The sequence below is a fragment of the Pararge aegeria genome, chromosome Z (assembly GCF_905163445.1).
Source record: "Pararge aegeria chromosome Z, ilParAegt1.1, whole genome shotgun sequence".
NCBI classification, from domain to species: domain Eukaryota; kingdom Metazoa; phylum Arthropoda; class Insecta; order Lepidoptera; family Nymphalidae; genus Pararge; species Pararge aegeria.
The window spans coordinates 10,517,557-10,540,271 of NC_053208.1; the positions used below are offsets into that span (position 1 = coordinate 10,517,557).

The 22,715-nt window shown below is 34.9% G+C and overlaps 1 protein-coding gene across 1 annotated transcript; it reads left to right on the forward strand.

Annotated features, from left to right (window-relative positions):
* The first annotated feature begins 4,646 nt into the window (after nt 1–4,646).
* LOC120636617 (insulin-like growth factor 2 mRNA-binding protein 3) lies at nt 4,647–22,138 on the forward strand. Its single transcript, XM_039908177.1, has 3 exons — nt 4,647–4,942; nt 15,531–15,588; nt 22,039–22,138. The coding sequence occupies exons 1-3, from the start codon at nt 4,732–4,734 to the stop codon at nt 22,136–22,138; spliced, it is 369 nt and encodes a 122-aa protein (XP_039764111.1). The 5' UTR covers nt 4,647–4,731.
* Nucleotides 22,139–22,715: the final 577 nt, after the last annotated feature.

Here is a 22,715-nt window from a genome sequence, read left to right on the forward strand (position 1 = left end):
ATTAATTTAGTTTTCTTACATTATCTTATTTTATATGCTTATAATTAACAGTTTCCTTGCTCAACAACATTATGCAGACGTGTGTAATGATTGTTCTTGTTGTGCACTTTACATTTCGCATGCTTAATAGTAGAATATGGAGGAATGTTATATTATAAGACCCTATTTAAGCTCATATTCAGCAAATAAAATTTCATTTCATTTCATTTCAAGAATTTGCAATGTAAAAATACATATTGCATTAGTTGGTATGATCTGATCTATGATCGAATGCGCAGCAAATATCCTAAAAGAGGTTTCGTCTGTAAATTGTATTACTTTCTGATATGACCGGATTAGATTTCAGTGTACGACGTAGTAGCATTTTAAAATTATTTTTATTGCACTTTTGACGATTTCTGAGAGTCGCAGAGTTTCTTCAAAAAAATTTACGTCAAAATTATTAATTAATTTATTTATTTATTTTAAACTTAATATTCTACTTATAAATAGTTACAAATCAATTTGGGGAACCTTCATTTTGTTGAAATACTTTTTGTAGGTGTATTGCGAACAAATTCACCTTTTTTGTACTGTTATTTGCCCACTGACCGTTTACATACCTATACCTATTTGGAGGTATTTCTTTGTTAGTCTTTTAATATTTTTTGACATTTTCCGCAGTGAATAGTCCGTCTTTTTCGCCGGTCAAACTCTGGAGGTAAGTTTCTAGCGAAGCTTCATTAAAGTTCTGTATTTCCTTATTAATTAGTTTTGTAAGTATTTAGTTGACTTTTTTTCTTGTGGGGATCTTGATTGATACCACGATTTTCGCTGCTTTCGTTTTTCCTTAATCAGCTTCAGTATCAGCTTCCTCCATTTTTAAGCAGGCGGCGTGTTACTCCAAACCGATTGCTGAATATCTATTACAAATTTTTCAAGCTCTCAATTAATATGATCTAAACTTTTTAGGGGTACTTTTAAGTTAAACCCAAGTCATTTCATATTACTGATTGATATTCAAATATCTCGGTGAAATATTTTGAATATATGTGAAAATGTATGAGATCTGGAAATTTTAAATTGTTAGTCTAGAGCCCCAATAAGTATTTTTGACGTTAGAATCAGTTCCATCATAAAACATCTACATATTTCCAAATTGCTTTAAAAAATGTATGTAGTTCTGCTTTTTTAACGAATAGAAATAAAATATTGTTTCGTTTGAAGACGTGCTGCCACAGCTTTTAATTGTAGTACTTCATATTAATTATGTTCTTAACGATTTATACATTTTCTTATTAAGACAGCACTATCTCTTGCAGAATTTCTAGAATATAGCGCGTGGTATACTTTAACCCTCTTAGGGCCAATTTCCCCAATAAAGTCGCAACAAGGCATCAGCTAACGGGGCATTAAAAACAACAGTAATGTTATAATAAAGTAGCGGTCTCCCCGACGTTATCATCGCAGCACCACATATCAAACCTGACGCACACGCGACACGACTACCAAGGCACCACAACTTACGCTCGCAACGCACGCTCTCAACGCACGAAACGCTCGCAGCGCATGCACACGATTGATTAGAGAGTGGCATAGTACAGCAAGCACATTGACGATGGTCAATCCTGCAACACATCGGCGTCGCTACCCGACCACTCAGCAAGTCAACAGCGACGGTCGATTCTCGCAGAGCTGTGCACCTCAGCAACACTGACTTCCAGTCTCGGAGGAGAATACTGTAGCGGTCCCCACATTACTAAACTAGATGGCGCCACAAAAGATCCAACATAGCGCTAAAGAAGTGTTCACAAAAATTAACCAAATATACCACTTCCAAAGAGGAATTGTCGGACATCGGTCTCTGAGTACGAACTCAGAGGAAGATCTTCCTATTGTTACGGTCGAGCGTATCACCATAGCTCCCGTCCAATAAATAATTTACGTTTTATGACATACATTTGACAGACCATTAATAAATCAAGCATCAGGCGAAAGACACACTGTCATATCTCTGTGGTTCAAATCTATCAAAAAATTGGTTTGTTTTTTATTACTCAAGTCCTCCAGAAGTGTTTAGTTGGATAAAATGATGAACCAAAAAGGTTTCAATACGATGAAATGCTAATTTTTTTTTTAACTGTTATCTACAAATAGTGGTAGATTGGTGTGCTGTTATTTTTTAATAATAAAAGCAAGCTTTCTTATTGGTAGGTATAGCTTTTCACGCAGCAACGCTCGAATTTAATACTTTAGTACACAAGTATAAATGAATGCGCATGTTCCATGTTTCCTACATGGAACATGCGCATTTATTTTAGGATGGGTGTAACGAATAATAACGATAATTTACAACTTAACTAAAATAATCAGCTACCTATTAGTAGTAAATAAAAATTCAACTTTCGTATGTTAGTGTTCAAAAACTCTAGAAGTCAATGGATTCATTTGAAATTTTTACACAACGTTTTATGTTTACATAAGAATGTTTGCGCATACTTTTTTTCTCTAAGCTCCCAGGGCAACGCGTTAGAATAGAATAGAAATTAATATAAAATAACACGAGGCTCTGAGTTCAATTCCCGGATTGGTTAAATCAGGGTTGGTAATAGTTAATATCATTAAGAAATTCTCAGAACAGGTTTAAAGTTAGGGAAATATAATTTTCCAACCCCGTGACTCGGAGAGCATGTTAAGCCGATCCCGATTTTTATCTTTTACATGACTACGATAATCACTTGAATCCGCATTGGAGCAGTGCGTCGGTGGGTCTATGCTCTGTAACTATCGCGATATTGTACTATCCTATAGACCACTGAAGTGACCAGTGTTTTAATTTTCCAAAAACTTATTAAAAACTTTTATGTGTGGTTGTAGATCCAAAATATCTCGATTAATTTTTTTTCATTGTGACTTTAAGTTTTTCATTCTACACTTCTTTGTTCGCTCCGATTCTGTGGATTTCATTTCTTAGATGTTTTAATATCTCAGCCATAGTTGCAGCATAAAGTATTACTTAAACTTCATTTTTTTTAATAATATTATAATGCTAAGCACATCGCTAACACGTCAAAACGCGGTACAACTGGGTCATCCCGGGTCATCATGTCACATGCGACTTGACCGGCGCGGCGCGGTGGCGCGCAGGTCAATTCGCATGTGACATGATGACATCCGCGCAGGTCAAGTCGCATGTGGCACGATGACATCCCGGCGCCGGATGTTGCCTGTATATCGGTATACCTAGGCCCGCTAAAAAAATAGTCGCTCAATTTTCCGTAGTTAATATTTTGTTAATAATTTTGCTTTTTTCTCTCATCATTATTATCATCACATCAACCCATTACCAGCCCCCTACAAAGCAATTAACTTTAGCGGCCCGTCAGGAGAGATAATCACTTGTTAGCGCGTACTGGAACACTCGTTTACACCAACAGTCCATTAAAGCACTTAACGGGCCGCTAAAGTAAGATACATTGATTGATTGGTCAAATCGGTCCTAATGATCGGAATTTGACAACACGTCATCATATTTTTACTTTTTATGACGCACTGAATACGTTACGAACAAAAATCCCATTTCGAGGAAATTATAAACACGCTCGTATTCCAAAAAAATGTTTTACTGACAGGCAGACCATTATAAGAGGAGTATCATAGGATATTTTTATTTTGGAAATCTGCCTCTAGAGGGGTGAATCCAGACTCATTTGTTGTGACTAAAAGATTTTTAAAACACCCCTCAGTAGCGTAAAATTCGGGATGAAAGTGTTTATGAAATTTGTTGACGTACAGGTACAACAAATTGTAGGTACGCGGACGATGTCGCATTAACCGTTAATGGGCAATAAGTTAATAAAAGTGTACAAAATCTTTGGAGTAAAAAATACCAAACAAATAAAAAGCCTCAGTTAAAAATCATTGGCACATAATTAAGTTGCAACGCTCGGACGTAAACCTAATATGGTGAAAAGCTGATTACATTACAGTCTCAGAACACAGAATAGGTAATTGCCCCGGGGCTTAGATACCTGTTGAATGTTTGACCTGTTAGAGTTTATTTTGAATTCAGGTACCTGAAGGGTTTTGCTTTCGGAGCAATTTGTATCGCCTTTTGATATTTGAGTTTATATTCTCTTTGTACCGAGCGAGTTCCCTCCGCCATTAAATAAAAATGGAGCGAAAAATGTTTTTAAAGTTAAAAACCGTAATTCTGTTGGTAATAACTTGTTGAGGTTCTCTGGTTGGTTGTTATAAATTATATTAAAGTTTCTTAAAAAAACTGAACTACCTACACACTTTGACAACTTTTTGTATTGTATAAATATTATATTAAGTTTTGTGTCCTTTAAATTAGGAAGTTTTAATGTGTGGGCAAACGAAGTAATTACGCACGCGTTGAGTGAAGGTATATTCAATATAGAATAACGTTTGTTTTGGAAGTTTATGAAAATGTTAATAAATATACAAACTAACCGATAGGGAGAATATATATACCTTCTTGCCTAAATATACCATTTTCTACTTCGTGATAAAGAAAGGTAGGAAATCATAGTGAAAACTTTTTGAATAAACAGCAAAACCTTTTTGTAACCAAAAGTCGAAGCCAGCTAGAAAAACAAAGCTGACACGTTCTGAATTCAGTTGAACGTCGCACACATCACAGACAAAAGAAAACCGACCCTTCGGAATTCAGTGGTACCTAAATCCAGATTTGCAATAGTTTAGATTTCTAACCGGATTTACAACTACATGATGAACGAGCAACTAAAGACCGTGTGTGTGTCTATGAACAAGTTGTATATTGGCAACCTGCCGACGGAAGCCGATGAGGAGATTGTGCGCCAACTATTCGCTGAGCATAACCTGACGGTTTCGGAGATATCTGTGAAGCGTGGGGGATACGCGTTTGTCGACTTCCCAGACCAATCGGCCGCTGATCGTGCGATTGACAAACTACATGGTAAGCTGTCATTTAAATTTAACGACTCGGCATCATCATGACATACCCATCCTCAGGTTATTAGATAGATTTACTGCTGGGCAAAGGCGTCGTCTCTTAGTAGAAAGGAATTTGTTTAGACCCGCCAATGAACAGTTTAAGATTGCATTTTGCAGGTTTATTTCAAACATGTTGCAGGCAGGTTCTTGATTTCGCGACGTTTTGCCACTGTCTACATATTTATTTTTAAGTAATAGCCAAAAAAAATGTTTTTTTCACATTTAGGCATTTCAGTCGTGCAGGTTTTTCTTTGGCGGTGAAGAAAAACTGGCACGACTGAGAGTTCTCCATTACGTTCTCAAAGCCGTGTGAAGTCTACCATTCCGCAGTGGGCCAGCGTGGTGGACTACAGCATAAACCCTTCTCATTCTGAAAGGGGGCCATGCCTGTGGCAATGGTGATGATAATGAATAGCCAATACTTACTGATTTGAAATTTAGAATAATAAAATTTATTATAGTCCAACTTTTGTTGTTGTAATACGTAAGCCTACGTAATTAAAACGTGCCAAACTTTTTTTGAATGGGCCAAAATAAGTTTCTCCGCATCGTTATGACGAAACTTTTCAATTGGGTTAATCGGCTAAGTGGCGGTATTATTTGATAGGGCTTCCTTTTCACGCTCTAAAATTGTTATAGTCGTAAAAATATAATAGGCCCGTTTTGACATTTGTGCAAGACCATAGAATGTAACTTGGAATGAAACTGAAAGAAACAATAAAATAAAAATCAATTACATACAGTGTTTTAAAAAATACGTAAATTTTTTTGCGACGTTAAATAATATGAAAGAATATATCGCGAGTATTCTTTTTGCGCTTAATTTATCGTAGCATGCAATTTATAATTGTTGCGAAACGTTCCGAAAACAGTTACGTTCTTAGTCTTTTTTTTTTTTATACTAGAGCTGTAACCATTTTTTTACTGAATATCGAAATTAAATATTGTGTAGTAATCTTTACTGCAAAGAATGAGCTTGGTTCTCAAAATGGGTTCTAAATAATGAGTCTGGGTTGATGTATCTGACCAAACGGCACATGACTGAAGCGTCCCCGCGCGCACTGCGCAGTTTTTCGTTCCTCATCTTGTAAAGTTGACTGTGCGCTCGTTTAAGTTTGATATATATTGTTTACTATTACGTTAACTATGGCTCTTCTATTTTGGACATTAATTTAAACATAGTGATTTGACTCGATTTTTGTGTTTGTTGTTATATAGTACTAACTCTGTTTCAAAATGTTGAAAAGTGGACGTATAATCAACAGCCAGTCACGCGTATTGGTTGTGAAGTTAAAGGAATACTTTGAACGAACGAACACTTTACAATACATAATAATATCAATCAAGTACTGATAAAAACTTGAATTGATTTATCGTGAGTATCGAGTCCCGAGTCTTATGGTCCATAACTAGTTACGTCGCGATGACAAATGTCAAAACGGGCCTATTACATTTTTACGACTATAACCGTATATTTTTGGACATTGAAAACACCAAATAACCTAATTTCTGAAGTTTGAGAAGTGAAAGTTTGAAACAAATAATTGTGTGTTGACAAGGTTTGAACAGAAAAAATAAATGACCTATTTTCCTTACCAGCATTTTATTTATGGCATCAGGAATAATTATTTATAAACTAAGTTGTACAGTTAGATGTTTTCTTTCTTGTTTGTTTTTATTTTCAACTTAAAAGAAATACCTACCTAAGTTGGCGATTACGGATTACGAGATTCCTGAAATACATTCGCGGGTCAGACCAATTTTTTTATTTTTATTTATTATGTTTACTTACAAACACTTACACTAATACAACCTTTATTTAAAATTTTAACTATTCTTTTTAAGTGTAGTGTTTTCGTAAAAGTAAACATAACATATGAAAATATATAATAAGTAATTTGTTTGTTTTCTATAGTCTGGGAGAGCATGTTTAATCAGTCCCGGTAGTGAGCATTCGCATCATCATCGTCATATCACCACCAGCCTACTTCCACTGCTGAACATTCATCATTCCAGCCTCAATGCTGTACCCACTCATTATCTTTCTCTTATGAGAGGCCTAACTGCCTCGGTTGTCTAGTAGGTAGCTTGCTCAACTACGGATCACCAGTTATTGGGTTCAAATCCCGGTTCGGGCCGAAACTTAAAAGGTATTTTCTGATAAAGAATTTTCGGTACCAGACCAGAGTCGCCGGTGTCAAACCACGTGCCTCGGAGGGCACGTTTAGCCAACCGTCGGTCCCGTTTGTTGAGGCAATGGTCGTTGAAGTCCATCGACCACTAACCCCCATTAGGGCAGCGTGGTGGGTCTCTGCTCTAAAACCGTCTCTCCTATGAGAGACGAGGCCTGTACCCAGCGGTAGGAAGTTGTTGGGATGATGAGAGATCTTTATCCCGGTTATGGACTTTTTAATGGACTGAGAATCTATTATTTATGAATTCATTTGGATTCTTAAAAATCATATCGACGAGCAACAGCAATAATGTAGTTTGTTGTTAGCATAAATGTACTTAACTCAATGAAAATTAGTCGGTAGGTCGCAGCAAATATAGCAATGCATTATACTTTAGCGTATACGATTTCAGTATGCAAAGTTTTTTTTTTGCTATTATAATGCATTCTAGTAATTTAAAACAGCCTGAATATTTTACTCAGTAAAGTCTACATAGATAGTATCTTTCTATTTGACGGCCGAGTTGCGCAGTTGGCAGCGACCCTGCTTTCTGAGTCCAAGGCCGTGGGTTCGATTCCCACATCTGGAGAGTGTTTGTGTGATGAACAAATGAATGTTTTTCAGTGTCTGGGTGTTTATCTGTATATTATAAGTATTTATGTGTATTATATTCATAAAATTTAGCTATCTCAGTAACCATCACACAAGCTACGCTTACTTTGGGGCTAGATGGCGATGTGTGTATTGGCGTAGTATATTTATATTTATTTTATATTTATAATTTTAATAAATAACTAAGGCAAAACGTATGTTCATAGTATTTTCGGGTAACATTCTATCGATAAAATTGTTCTTAATCCTGTAAAAGGGATAAATATGAAAATCCACGTGGATAATTAATAGTTTAAGTTCATTTAACCTCTTATAGCAGCACTCAACTCCTAGAGTACTACGTAGAAATGACGAACTTAAACTTTACGTTCCGATGGTCGTAAGGTGAAATTCGTACATCCGAAGTAGGTCATTTAATCGAAACTATCGAGTGATCCATGCTGTTATGTTACAAAAGCCGAGCAAACGAGAAAATGCATTAATTATGGAAACTTTAAAGCGACAGGATGTCTCAAAAATCTTTATTATATAACTACTTATTATAAACCGTTGTTTCCTTTGTTCTTACTTCTTACCTGGCGCAGTGGTGGACATGTATTCATGGTTGAGTCCTACTCAATGGTCTTGAAATCACAGTCAGCAATGTTAACGCAGATAAAAATTGCTTGAGAAAGAAAACAGTAATCCTATTTCCGAAGAAGTGTTAAAAAATCAAATCAAAAAAAGAAAGTCATAAACTAAAAGTTTATATATTATATTTTAGTTTATTGTATCTTATATATTATATCTACAAATTCCTGATTCTCCATTATCAAAGAGTCAGCCTGTATACTCGTACGTTCAGATATTATTATGACTTTTATGACACCACCGCAGTGGCGGCTCTGCTATTCATAAATAAGAAGGTAGCTTCGTTGGCTATCGATTTCTATCGAAGTGAAGTATTATTTGATTGGAAATATTGGCTAACCACGCTATTGCCCATAATCAATAATAACTTTGTGTAAAATTTATAGTCATCAATAACTTATTTCGAAAGTGTGGTGTTAAATGGTGTACAAGATTTTACAAGTCAAGCCCTTATATTTTTTTTCTTGCGTCGAATGAACAATATGTAAATGTTCCAAGTATGAATTCTTGAACATTTTCTTAAGGTTTACTTTTCAATAAAGTCAGGGAATAAAGATATTACTTATTTGTTTAAAGTTGTGAACGTAGTTAAGGTCCTCTTTGGTTTCAGAGGTTTTCCATTTTTGTCAACCAATCTGAGAACAATGAACCAAAAATTTTCATGTAAAACTCAATAGCACTCTTATTAAAAACCTCTATGGTGGGGGTTATAATACCTTACTAAGATTGTGGTGGTTCTATTTGAGGTTAACATATTCTTTAGTATTACTTTATGGAAAAATAATTACCACAGATACAAACTAATGTCCATTCATCATAACTTGACGTTCACGTATATGATAAATAGACTATGTACCGCATGGTCATAAATTAAAAAAATTAACTGCTTTTATTATATAGATTGGATACAATTATTTTAAACTACCTACTTTAAGGAACTTTGGGTATATATGTTTGCACCAGAATAAAGAATAAAACAGCACCACAATGGCTCACAGATTATATTCTATAGTTCAATTGAGTTCTTAATAAAATATGTTTATGTTTCCAGACTTAGAGTATATGGCATAACGGCATAATTTAAAAAATATAAATTCAAATTCAAATTCAAAATTTCTTTATTCATGTAGGCCTATCACAGGCACTTATGAAGCGTTCATACATATTTGTTTACATAATTGTAACGGGATGGTGATAACTTCGTTCGCCAACTTAAATCTAAAGCTACGAGGGTTCCAAACGCGCCCTGGTCTTAGAAGAGCCCACAACAAACTTAGCCGTGTAAATTTATTTTTTTGTTATCACCATCTTCCAGTAAATTTAAATTAAGCTATGAAGCTAGAGCAATTCACACCCAAGCTTTTTTTATCGTTTAAATAATCCTTAATGTTATAATAGGATTTTTCTGTAAGCTTACGTTTTATATAAACTTCGAACTTATTGAGAGTAAAATATATCATCTGAATCTGTATTAGTCACATCAGAATCTGCATTCTATACGTTAAGCCAAACAATGTAATCTACCATTTTATGGCAGCGGCCATCTTGAGTCAATTTTTGCTAACCATATCTAAGAACACATTCGATTAATTCACCTTAAAAAAAAAAATCTAAATCGGTCCATCCGTTTGGAAAACACAGATACGTCAAACTTATTTAGCCCGAAGTTTTTACGTGAAGGGTTCAAAAATAAAGAAGAAACCACACCTACAGAAACTGTGTACACGATTAATATTGAAGCATCAAAAACCACTGCACTTTAGTGTTGTTTCTCGAAAAAATAAAAAAAATTAAACACAATGCACTGCATACAATAATGGCTGAATGAGGATTCTATATGTTCTTAATTATGTGTAAGAAACTTAAAAACTAGTTAAGGCGTGCAAAGGTTGACTTACAGCATAAACTATCTCTACCGAACAGACTTTGATAAGGAATACTAAGACATTTTGGACGTTAATTGAAAATTTGACTATTTGAAAAAAAAAAATATAGGATAAGAAGTACCTTCGATTTGACTACTTACTGATTAAGACAATCGTCTTATTGTAACCCTGTGATTGGAAGGTTTACTTAGATAAACTTTTGTATTTATTATATTGGTATCATACGTACTGAATTGGTATTATATTGAATTCTTTTGTAACTTTTATAAGATGCAGGGTAAAACTTCCAGTTGCTCTATAATACTACTTAAACTGGCAACTGAAGTAGTATATTGCAGCGTTATTGGAAATTGTTAGAATATTGCATATATATTATTTACTAAGCTCTTTGAACTAGTCAGTGATTTGTATCACTGCTACGAAGCTCGCTTTGATAAAGTTGGAAGAATGTTTGACAAACGAAGACTTCCATTCCCAAGATATTGATACAACTGAGCTACAAACTATATTCCAACAAGGATAGCGAACAATACTATAAACTCACAACACAAAGGAAATTTACAATTTTAAATTGTAAACTAGTGCAGCTAGTGAATTAAAATTTGCAGTACGTGGTTTCTCTAAAGTGAAACTCATTAAAACTTACTTCCGTTCTAAATTGACTCCACAAACAATGAGTTCGGCAGGTAAATTAAATAACATGCCCTTTAGTTAACAAATTTTAAATTGTGTTTACGTAGCTTCCACACATACGTAGGGTCCACAAGTTGTGTCTTGTTGGTCCAGTGATTAGTAACGAAAATTCTGGAATAACTCCCCCTAGGACGGCCCAAAAATACAGATGATCAATCATCATCATCATCATCATATGAACCGATTGACGTCCTGGCCGAGAGCCTGGGCTGCATGTTGCCATCGGCGACTTGCTTGATGTCGTCTGACCTCGTTAGGGCCGACCTATTCTGCATTGACCGCCTCCGGTATCGGATCAATAGCCTATAACAATTCAATGTTGGACTTTGGGCCCCACCAACCGGAGGGTTTACATATAATAACCACGTTGGGCAGACTGGTTGGTGATCGCACTAGATGGTATAGTGGCTTGAGGACGTTCGTAGATCAACGCTGCCTTCAATCAAGGAACGTTATTAGCATCATTATTAACTATATTTTATTAATCGGGGAAAATTTTGATCGGGGGATGCTGTCTGTCTGTCTGTCCGGGCATCACGTAAAAACTATTGAACAGATTTAAATAAAATTTGGTAAAGTGGTAGCTGGTATTCCGGGTCAACATATAGGATACTTTTTATAAATTTTATTTCATAGCTCCATTAGATTTGAATAATTCTTTTTTTATTTGAAAGTGTATATTATCAAGCATGTATTGTCTAATTTAAATGAAGATCTGATAAATATTGTCGGAGATAAAGAACATAACTCATCACAGATACCAGCATGTCGCAAGGAATAAGGTATAACGGTAGAATGCATGCGTACCATCTTACTAATATTATAAATGCGACAGTTCGTGATAATGGATGTATGGATGTATGTATGTATGTATGGATGGATGGATGGATGGATGGATGGATGGATGTATGTATGGATGGATATTTTTAGAGTATATTTTAATATGGTTTTCTGTAAATGGGCTGAAATATAACGATGTTTTTTAACGATGTCATACCGGCTTTTCTGGCGTATGCGACGAAAATGATTGATGATACATTAAAATAATGTACTACATGTTTAAAGTAATCATGATTATCTACAAAATAATCCACGTAGCTACATGTGTAACTGTTATGGTTAAGCCACAAAAACTGCTTTTTCTATAATTTCTCATTGAAAACACGGGTATTATCGAAAGATGTTGACATTCCTATCATGATGTTAATCCTTATCCAAATAAATAGTTTTATAAATATTATTAATTTTGATTATATACCTGCAAATTCCTTTTTAAATTATTTAAATTGAACCTATCGCTTAGAAGTTGCGACGGGTATAGAAACGCAAGAAGCAAGAAAAATGCAGCGGACCGCCCGGCCGCGAATTACATAGTTAGAAATAAAACTGGACCTGGTAGGTAGCGCTGCAATAAGTAGTTATAAATATATTTGTTAGTTAAAAATTTTCAAAACGTATTAAACACACATACATAACACATTACACATTAATAATGTGGAAAATAATTACAGTTACTGAGAGTTATCACGGAATTGATAGTAGATTAGATCAAATTTAAAACAGTTTAAAATAAATCAAACTAAAAAGAAGAAAATATATAATAGTTTTAAAAAAAACTAAAAAACTTGCTTTTTATAGAAAACCGAAGTAAAAAATAGATAATAAATTTTAATTAATAATCGTGTGAATAAAAAAATAAAAACAATTATTGTAAAAAAAGCGTGGGATGCATGGTGTCAATAGTTGTAAATATTTTATAGACAGATATGAGTACGGTGATTATCATTTTGATTATATGTATCTTAAAAACCACACCACGCTTTTTTTAAATAAAATATATTTTTTTTATTCACACTATTATTAATTTATATTTAAATTTATTTTCTATTAATTAGTTCGGTTTTCTATAAAAAGCGAGTTTTTTTTTAAACTTATTTATTATCTTGAAGTGTAATGTCAGCTCTATTGTAATGGATTGTTCTATCAATAAGAATATCACGGTCGAAATACAGTCTTTGTTCGTTGCTATCGAGAACAGTAGATAATTACACATTACATTACATATTTTATAATACGGTTATGTTAAACAAAAGTATTCTTTACAATTCAATGTTTTAAATTATAAATGCTCGGTTTACGGGTCCGACAAAAATCATAACGCTTAATAGGGAGTGTTCCGTTGTGTGTCCTAAGTCCGTGTGGCACCCGTTTTCTTTGGTACTTGAAGTTGAAACTTACTACCGGGTAGTAAAGTCAATACTTCCTTATTGCTCAAGAGTTCCTTATGTGTGAAAATTTCAAGCTATTAAGTTAAACGCAATAAAAAGATAATCTTGAAAGACTATTTAGTTTATTTTCTTACTATCAAAACCTACGGGATCTAAGATTCTTCCCTGTGACCCATAATCTTTAAAGGCAATGGAATAAGGTCTTTATAAAAGGAAAATTCTCGACTTAAAAATCCGACGTCTCATTCGGCTCGGGGGATAAACATCTCGGATAAAAAAGTTTTATAGACGTTCTGTTTTCCACTTTGATTACGAGGATTGGTTTTTGAAGGCTAAGATTTGATTCCTAGATTCGGGTCATAACATAAAATTGAAGTCGTTCATAAAATACTTTTGTTACCTAAACTTACCATGAGGTTTTAAGATTACCTTTAATTTTTGTCATTACCAATCTATAAAACATTACTTTCATTGTTACGAATTAAACTCCATTTTTAATTTATTAGAGACGGATTTAGAAAGCTCGCTTGGGCCTCGGTCAGGCTAGACGACGATGGGGTGACAAAATTAAGGGGCCGGTATCAACTGATCCACAATGCCGGTAGGTACAATCCGAAGGGTAACTTAACTTAACTTCAAATTAAAACATATAGGTATTTGGTTGGCATTTAAATTAATTTTTAATTATCAGTTAACTCTATTACGTTATTTAAGAACGATGTTTATTATGGTAACGTTTTTATAACATGATGATTCCGAAGGTAATTCTTAACAGCGAGGTTATGACATAATAGATGAATTTCAAAATAGACAGATAGATGGCTTTGAAGTAGCTTCTCACAAAACAGATTACTGAATGTGAAATTGGAAAATATACCTAATGTTGATATTTGGCTGATCAACTCCTAATTTTTTTTCCGGCTTGTTCCCATTACAAAGTTTCATCTTATATGGTGCTACAGTCACGAGAAACAAACAAACTTGAAGTTTATGAAGTCCTTATAAAGTATGCCTTCTTACCTACTTGATAAGAATGTTTTGTTTTCTTTATAACTTTGAATTAAACCATGTTAGTACAGGTCTCCGGTAAAGAGAGCCCATAACGAGTTATTATTAATTAGTCAAAGATATTAAAATTTCATTTCAAAGATTTTAGTAATTTATTACTTACTGTACTTATTTGGAATAACCTGAAGTAGGCTTCGCTTTTTATAATTATTTGATGATTGGAATGTGCTCAAATATTATTTCGTTACTTTTGGTGTTGCTTACTAAGATTTATAATTGATCGGTAATCCATGCATTTGACCGAAAAAATTATTGAATGGCAAAATTTGTATGTCACTCGATATGCGTAGGTACTTTCTAGTAACCTACAATCTTGAAATTGTTCGTTAATTTAGCTAGAAAACGCAAACCATAAAAATATACCAATCCAATAAGCAAGGGCTTTCATTTAACAAAAATATCCAAAAATAATTATGAAACACTATTTTTTGTGACCAAAACCCACACATAAAATATACCACGTAGAAACTACGTCCAATGATAATTAATATTTAATAATGAAAGGTTCGTAGACGTATCTACTTGTATTTTCACAAAAATGAAGCGAAAAATTCGAATATCAACGATTTTAAAATAAGGTTTCTAATCCAAGTAGGTCATAAAATATTTGTATATAGCGGTTTTTCTTTTTAAATGCGAATAACAAGAAAATATCAGTTTTTTTTTAGTAAAGTTGAGAAGATTGAGGTTTATGTAAATATAAGAGAAAAATTAAATTCTGTCTCTATTTGGTAGTTTCTTAGAAAAAATCCTTTGCTAGTAGTAGGTTACAATTAGAAACAATATTTTCGACAACGGTAGTTTTTTTTTGCTTCTGCAAAGAAATCGATAATGTAATAGAATGTAATTTTTTTTTTTTATTTGAAATTTGGAATGCTGGACGGGTTGAAATTTCACGATGTCACCCTATTATCCCCTATAATATAGTTTTAACACACAAGGTAAGATAAGAAGCTGTTTAGACGGAGCCGTTCGTCTAGACGGTGTCCGTGCTGCAAGCGCGGGGCGAGGAAAAGCTCTTGCTGCGTAGTAAGAGACCTGTCGCGACGCTGACTACACGATGTCGGCGTTTAACAACGACTCGATGACGTCCAACAACTGTTGCTCTTCTTTAAACTGTGCTCATAATGCCCCCACGCCGGGGACAAGCTTTCTCTCTTATAGGAGAGAGGCCTACCGCGCCATGACGGTGTCCCTTCATAGCCCGGATAACCAAAATATTTGCATCACCGCCTCTGAACAAAATTTAATTTTTACAGGTTACTCCTACTGTGGACTTCCTTTGATAGTCGAGCCATCGGTTGCTAATAAGAAAATGTAAGTTTTAATTTGTATTTTAAGTGTAATGAAGGCCGAATCGATATTCGTGCGATATTATGTTCCCAATATATATTGACCTATTTTGATGAATTTTGATTAATTTGAATGAGTTTTAACCTATGGTCAGCTATTTAAAATGAATGATGATATTCTAATGAGGATCTTCGAAGATAGTGAATGTAAATCCATGGAACTGAACGGCAGCAAATCGGTCTTGGGTGAAGTGGGTTTTACCATTTCCTAGTAACTTTTTCTGCATCAGTTCGTGTACAGTTTGTAGTCACCGTCCTGGCCAGGGTACCATAATATTTTACTTTTTAACATGACAATATTGCGCTGATAAATGGGTATTTTCATCTGCTATATAACATCAAGTTTTATATACGCTTATGCATTGATTGTAGAAAGGTCTAGCATATTATAAAAAAATACACCTATACGTTTTGGGTCACATATTTGAACTCAATTCATTCCCGCAATCTAATGCGAATTTAGTGTTATCGTTAGAATAATAAGTACCTAAATAAAATTAATATGATCATTAAAGTACTCAAATAAAATATAAGATTATTATCAATAAAAAAAAATTATGATGTACATAACATGCTTCGCAGTAACTAACCTTTCGTCGAGTGGAGGATAGCATGTGTTCGTATATTTGATCCTAATTAGCCCGTGCTTCAAATCAGCGTGTACTGTTTATTTAATTTAGGAAAATAAAAAAAGAGTCTCTTCGGCTGTGATGGTGACATGTTTGGTATTGTTGGTAAATTAAGACGAGCGAAAAATTAACTTCCACTTATAGCGTAACTATGGGTGTTATAAAACAACACATTCATCATTTATTATTAATCCGTAGCTTTCAGTGTTTATAAAATAACGAAGGTCTGGAGGGCTCAAGGATTCAAGGGCTCTTAGACCATTAACGCTAAATCTAAAAATATTTTTAAGAAGCTTCCAAAAAGCTATAATAGAACTCTGTTTAGTACGCTGAATTATATTCCACATGCATTTTCTGTGCTCTACTTATAGTTTATTTGACAAAGCTGTTACCAGGGGTTTCGCCCGCGTAAATAACGGTCGCAACGTTATGTTATCATCGATTGCCTAAATATAGCAGTCCATTTCTTGGCGGAAGGTTTGTGATCGCAATCGGACTATGTTGTCCGTTATCCTGTATATTCCCTTTATTGCCTCGTAACACACCCCGGGGAGGGGAGGGGTGGTGATAACTATACTCTGATCTACCGTCACCACACGGCACATCCATTATAAAACGTCATGTTTTAAAATTTATGAACCGCGAACTCATACAGGTAAACCACTCGACCTCAGTGACCTAGTACAAACGGCGCAGTCGCGAGAAATCGAACGAGCGCCATACATTTTATATGAACCTATTAAAATTTTCCATTGTTTATTGAATTTTGCATACGAAAAACATGTTGTGTTTGTCTTGATATTTCAAGTATTTTGAAGGGAAAGGAATCCTGTGCGTCATAATCACGATTAAAAAGTTCCTTTTGGTTTATAAATAACGAACAGACCCGGCCACGCGTTCTGTGATTTTCTTGTATTTCGTTCAATAATTAGGTAGGCACTGTTGGTATTTTTAAGGAAGTGAAGGGTAAAAGTTCAAATGTGAATGATGAAAAGTTCAAAATATTCAAATTATAAATTGCAATATATTAACTATCCTATCCTCTATGTAGAAACAAAAACACATTGAAAAAAAAAAGTTAAGATCGTTTCAGTAGTTTCGAAGTTCATTATATATCGTGACCGGGTATTATATATAATAGAATTTAGAATATAAACTAGTTTTGGAAAACAGTAGTTTTGGATTTCATCCCGTACAAACATCTTTACACTGAAATTATATAAGAATAATAGATTTTCTTCGTCAAATATGTAATTGTGGCCTATCTAAAATAGATAGGTTTATGGATATGCGGATTGTTTTTAAACAACAAAAGACCAATTTTTTTTGTAGGATATGATGATGACATCATCATATCAACCCCATTACCGGTCCACTAAAGGGCACGGGTCTCCTACCACAATGAGAAGGGCTTAGTCCACCACGCTGGCCCAGTGGGGATTGGTGGATTTCATACACCTTTAAGAACTTTATTGAAAACTCTCAGGTATGCAGGATTCCTCGCGTGATTTTACTTCAACGTTAAAGATATTTTAAATGACTTAAAACGCACATAACTTAGAAAAGTTAGAGGTGCGTGCTGGGATTCGAACTCGGGCCGATCACCGCATTTTTATAGCACTTGCATAGTATATAAATACGTAGGTATGACGGACCATAGTTTCCCCGATGTCATCGAACCCTGGGGCTCTTCTCATGGCGAGCTTTCGCGCTCGCCCCACTCCCCCGGTGACGCCGTAGCAACCCCTCAGGTGGTTATCGGCAAATGTCCTTCCGAAAAAGCAAGGACCATAGTTTAGTCAGCGCAGTTCGATGAAGCAGCTCGTTAGCGATTACTTTCTTATGCTTGATTTGCAAGTAGCAATATTACAGACTGAAATCCTATTAATGTTTTAATAAAACGTAGAACATGCAACTTGCTTGTTGTAAGTTTTTTTTTTTACCTATCGTTACATTTCTCGACAAATACATCGGTACAACATCGAAGGTGAGAGCTCCGGTGCTAATTAAGAGTCAGATGAATCGCATTCGAAATCTTTAGATGTTTTAGTAGTGCTATCTTTAAAAACCTACAAAAGTAAGAGTTGTATAAAAAATTTTTAATTAATTCGACGTACCAAAAATCAAATCACCTCGTCATATAAGTATTAATAGCAGATATTACAAGCTGCTGTTGGACATTTTAATAATTAATTATTCTTTTAAAGCCCTCCTCTCATTCACTTAATCAGTTCAAGTGCAAGTTAAATTAAGTGAACCAGATGAGTCAGTCGTGGATGCGGGCTATCTCGAGAGCAGCGCTAGGGGTCAGCGGTCATGTTTTAAAGCTCTATTTTTCTTTTCTTAATAGCATAAGAATACACCTAAAATAGAATAGAAAAAAAAAAATAAGAAGACTAGCGTATTCTCACTACTTTAGACTTTGTGATGAAGATTTTTTGCTATGTAAACAATTAACAAACGACTGTAATGGACCGATCTATTGTTACACCCTAAAAATTTTACTTCTAAGTCGAATTCCATATTATTTGTGTATGATGCATATTACACTCTACTAACGTCTTAAATTATTAATCATTATCATCATCCATCCATATTTTTAACATCCCACTGATGGGCACAGGCCACCTGTCTCGTAGGAGGGACGATTTTACAACATAGGCCCACAACGATGCTTCAATTCGGTTTGGTGGGCTTTAAGAATTATTGTCACAAGTTAGTAATATAAACTGGGATCTACAGTTCAACGTTCTCTCCGAGGCACGGGTGTTATCGGAGTGCCACCGCGAATTTCCAATCTCTGGGCTCTACTGAAAATTCTTTAACAGAAAAACACAATACCTATCGATTTTTGACCCGACCCCGTCCCCGAACCCGAACGAGCATAAATATTCAATCTTATCCAAATTATTCAGATGATAGATTGAATTTTGTAGTGCTCTCCTCTTACTTTTGTAGATTTTAAAGATAGCACTACTAAAACATCTTAACATTTCGAATGCGATTAATCTGTCTCTAATTAGCACCGGAGCTCGCCTTCGATGTTGTACCCAGGTCTTTGTCCGGAAAAGTAACTATAGGTATACGCCAGAACCATGGATTACCTCCGTCTACATTGACGTATAAGTTAGCGTCATGATGCGGACCAACCACAATACACAACCTTTTGAGAAAGGTTTTGTGATTGGTCCCACGTAGACGGCAACTTTTGAATGCCACCACGGACGCCTTGGTTTTTTAAGACGACGACGACGTTTTAGTAGAGACAAATGTGATGAATAGGTGTTTGAAATAACTATTGTAATCGCGCTGAAACTGTCTTTCCCGTGGAGTACGATAGGTGAACTATAGCTCAGTGCCTATACAAATTTGATTTTACCTGTAAACATTTGATTCAGATCGTTTTATATTTCCCTGTTTTCTCATCCAAAACTGAATAGATTTTATAATTTTTAGCATGAATAATTTGATAAGATTCCATACCATACCCACCATTCGGTTTTGCAGACCAACCGACTTCTAGTCTAAACAAGATTCCTTTCTACGACCGAACACGATTTTTTTTGCCGAATTCAGTCAAGGTAGAGTTGTTTACCTGCGTTAGCTTTAATAACATAAAATCTAGCGCAGGTAAGCGTTGTCCGACGAACAATGCCCCAATGTGTGTAAAGCTGTCTAGAAGATATTATTATGTCGAGTGATCTAGGCTTTTCATTTGAAACAACACGATGTAATTTGCGTCAATTTAGTCAGATTTTGAACTGTTGATCGATGACAATGATTTGTTTAAATTAATTTCGGTAGTATATATCATAATCGGTAAAAATATTCTTCCTTCAAGCCCGGAGAGGGAGAAGGCCACTGTTGTGGTACAATAAAAGACTGAGGATAAGGACCTGGAATGTGACATGAAGACTTAAGTCTTAGTTTCGTTTTGCTTAATGTCCTCGTAGATACATAACATCCACATACCTTTACAGTCGGTTCAATCTTATCATAAATCTCTAATCTTAAAATGAACAACAAAACATTTTCAAGTGCGTTCGTGATTATTATTGTGAAGATCGTTTACGACTATGATGAAGGATTAAACTTCAATTCCGGTCTTTAACAAATCTGCTTTGAGCTTTAAGTGCTTCAATTAATAGCGGATCAAGTGGAATTTGATCTCAGCTTTTCGGAATTTGGAAGGATCTGCCGGCGCGCTTATTATCGACTATTATTTAGATAACTCAATTTATTTCAACTTCGTCGGAATGCTCTACTCATTCTTCCTTGGTTAAACTGTAGAAACACCTTATATACCTACACTTATACATTTAGTTTAGCATCGAGATCCTTCTAACTCTCAGGAGAATAAAGCTTATGCTGTCCACGTTGCTCCAATATGGAAGGTTCACGAATAAACGCGGCTACTGTATACGACACATATACGATTATCTATGGGTAATATCTGATCAAGCAAACAGCGAATAATAAATTTAACTGAATAAACTTTACATTATTACACTCTTTGTTCACATCATAATAAACTAACTAAATATTTATGCAATGCCGGTATTGTAAATCTTGAATCTTTTTAAATTATCTTTCTGCAATCTCCTGCCTCACAAAGTGAAAATAATCTTAAGTAAAAAACTTGCAGAAATAGTTGACAGCAACCCTGACGCTTTGTTACCTGGTTTTCAAAGCTTCTGCAGGCTCTTTGTTATACACCGTGGCGTTGTTTTATTTTTCAAGCTGAAAGTATCTTTCATTATATTTCTAATAAATATCATGTAAAAAGTATTTTAAAACAAACACGATATTCAAGATTATTAACAGTACTTCGTATCGTCTCTATATCAATAAGGTAAACCGCGAGTCTGAAAGGAATAAAATAATCTTGCCTACATTGGCACTTGAGGAAAGAGTTTAAAGTTATGAAAGTACGAAATGAGTAATCATCCCAACGCCTTTCGAAACTTTCAACTGTAACCCGCCTTGAAATTCATTATATACACCTAAAATTACAACAACATGGAACGAACATAATGAAATTAGAAAAAGCTTTGAAATAACATTTGTATCTTGCGAAATCAACAACACTGATATCGGAAAGTTCAAAGATGAACTCTAACCTTAAAAGCCTTAAAATATCTTTTGAAATCGGTAGGTACCTAATATAAGGAGGTTAAAAGGAAATACGCACCATTACCCAGACTGTTGCCATATAAATCTATAACAAAGACTCAAATGCAGCAATAAGCTAATAATGATTTCTTTCTATCCTATCTTAAAAAAATACACTTAAATACAATGTGTAACAATAAAAAGTAACGATTTACTCAAATTTTTGGGGTGGAAAATAGGACAATTAAAAATAAAACCCTTTAGCATGTAATATCACTTGGTATGTAAGTCTGCGCAATGCAAATAGAAATAATGGTCAGCTATGCCTGTATATAAATTTACGTCTCTCAGACCATATTGAAACAGAAAAAAATTCGAACCAGTTTCTTCTACCAAATAATTACCTGGGTAATTGGTAGAAACTGGTATTCTTTTTTTGAACGGTTAAATAGGGAAACCGTTTCTAATTCAATTTTGATCAACTAACAGTATCTCGTTTTTGATAAGAAGCTAGTGATGCCGCTAAGTGATTATGGGTTTCGGTAATATAGGTTTAATGTAACTGACTGCATCATCTCTTACCAGCCGGTGAGATTGCATTCAAGGGCTACCTTGTTGTAGAAAAAGAAACCGGTTCCGAGGTCAGCAGTAATAAGACTTATTTCACCTTGCAGCGTCAACATGCCCAACATGCAGAGCGCGAGCAGTGTCCAACTGCAGGAAGCCAGCGCGGATTCCTTAGCCACGGGCGGAGGCGGCGGCGGCTGGAGGTAAGTACACCATGAATTGTATCCTTGATTTCTATGACTGCCTGGTACTTCTGCATAGGTTATGTAGCCGTATGAAGAACGACAAGAACTTATTTCCATTTGAAAAGGATTTGGGAGATAGTAGCCTTAGAATAAAGATTTACTACCTCGCAATCGGGTCGTTTTCGCGTATCAAACTCTGTGTCGTTAAAGTAATATGGACTGAATGCTAATCGTTTTAGAGTCGCAAATCGCCTACTCCTGATTTTTGTTTTAAAAGCATTCTTTCTAAGTTCCGAGCTAAATAATTTTAGTTCTAAGTTGAGCTTTAATGTAGTGTCGCAAAGATCGATTTTAGTCCGATGTTAAAGTATTTCCATTCTCGAAAATGACTCCTCGATTGAGAAAAAGCAAATCTTGGCTCGTGTAGCCTTAGTACAAGATCTTATTTGCATTTTGTTAAAGCCCAAATATGCTTACAATTCTTTAACTAGGGCTTTTGAAGGAACGTTTGTGATACAAAAACAAAGGTACCGGAATTGCGACTCTAAAACGAGCCAGATTTAGCCCATTGCACTTAAAAGAAACAAGAGTTTAATAGT

Bases quoted from the DNA above. Each gene is read 5' to 3' on its own strand.
- LOC120636617 (XM_039908177.1), top strand. From the start codon at position 4,732: ATGATGAACGAGCAACTAAAGACCGTGTGTGTGTCTATGAACAAGTTG. The intron at 4,943-15,530 runs GTAAGCTGTCAT...TAATTTTTACAG, and splicing joins TGCGATTGACAAACTACATG to GTTACTCCTACTGTGGACTT. The intron at 15,589-22,038 runs GTAAGTTTTAAT...TTCACCTTGCAG, and splicing joins TCGGTTGCTAATAAGAAAAT to CGTCAACATGCCCAACATGC.